General features: G+C 54.4%; 1 protein-coding gene across 1 annotated transcript; it reads left to right on the forward strand.

The window, feature by feature from the left end:
- Nucleotides 1-865: 865 nt before the first annotated feature.
- KVP17_004078 (uncharacterized protein) lies at nt 866-1,152 on the forward strand (the record flags this gene model as incomplete). The annotated part of the gene is made up of 1 exon (XM_068521958.1): nt 866-1,152. A coding segment is annotated over one exon (287 nt), but the record flags the coding sequence as incomplete, so codon positions are not given.
- Nucleotides 1,153-1,169: the final 17 nt, after the last annotated feature.

The raw sequence follows: 1,169 nt of genomic DNA on the forward strand, positions 1-1,169 counted from the left end.
AGCGCCTACTGTTAGAGAGGCTCGTCGGTCAGCCAGCGCATGACATTCAGGAGACAACATACCAGGGGTGGTCTCAACATGTGGTGCTCACCGAGCGAAAGCTCGTGGCTGGGCCTCCTACCGGTCCGCTGCCCGTCCCGGTGTTAATCTACTGCAGCAGGCTGCAAGTTAAAGAGGCCACACTGGTGATGTCCTTCGAAGAGCAAGAGTATTTCGTACCTCAATTGGTGCTGAGGGGACCTAGCCTGTATAAGGCAAGTCATCACGCGCGACCTAACTCAGTCGGTCTCTATGCTCAACGTCATCCACAGCGACCGGTGGACCGACGTGTCGGAGCTGCCTGCATCTGTTTGGGTCCACCTTTCAACCCGGCTCCACAAATTGTTGGGAACGTATACGCCGATGGCCGCGCCGCTCAACGGGGTTCGTCTGTACACGGCGTGAGGTTGCGCCCTCGGCTCTATCCAGCAACAAGGAGACAGTCTTCCTTGACACCCGGACATTCCCTGCTGAGGAGTTCGTGCATATGGTAATGCACCTGCGACGTGAGCCCTGCGTTTGCGCTGTACCCAGAACTTGCAAGGCAGTTGGACCGACAGCTAAAGAGTCTCAGCGCAGATAATTCTTTCGGCCATCTGGAGTCGTTCCTGTTTGGCCGTGTGGAACCGGTCAGGAATCCAATGATGTCCACCATGCGAAGAACGCTCAGAAGCCTCTTGCAAGAGAATGATGCACCTCTGATGGTTGGTGGCCAGGCAGCGCAGAGTATATCTGATTGGGCCTCGGTTGCAGTGTGACAAAATCACCCCTACACCCCACAAATGAACAAATAGTACGCAATAATAAATATCAATCCCAATCAACAATGTCTCTCAAGATCAGCAGCGAGGTCACTGATGCCTTCCAGGCTCTCAAGATGAAACGCAAGTACCAGTGGATCATCATGAAGTTGTCTGATGATGGCAAGGAGGTCGTCGTCGAGGTGACGGAAACGACCGAGAAGACAGCAGACAGTCTCTGCGCTAAGCTCCCGACTGACGACTCGCGATTCATTGTTTGGGACCACAAGGGCAAGATCGTCTACATTCTTTGGTCGCCTGACTCTGCCAGCGTTAAGGCGAAGATGACCTACGCCCAGACGTCGCAGACGCTGTACCACCAGCTTCAGG

The sequence above is a fragment of a genome (genome assembly GCF_019968985.1).
Source record: "MAG: Porospora cf. gigantea B chromosome Unknown PgB_NODE_10833_length_1169_cov_127.695, whole genome shotgun sequence".
Classification (NCBI taxonomy): Eukaryota; Apicomplexa; class Conoidasida; order Eugregarinorida; family Porosporidae; genus Porospora; species Porospora cf. gigantea B.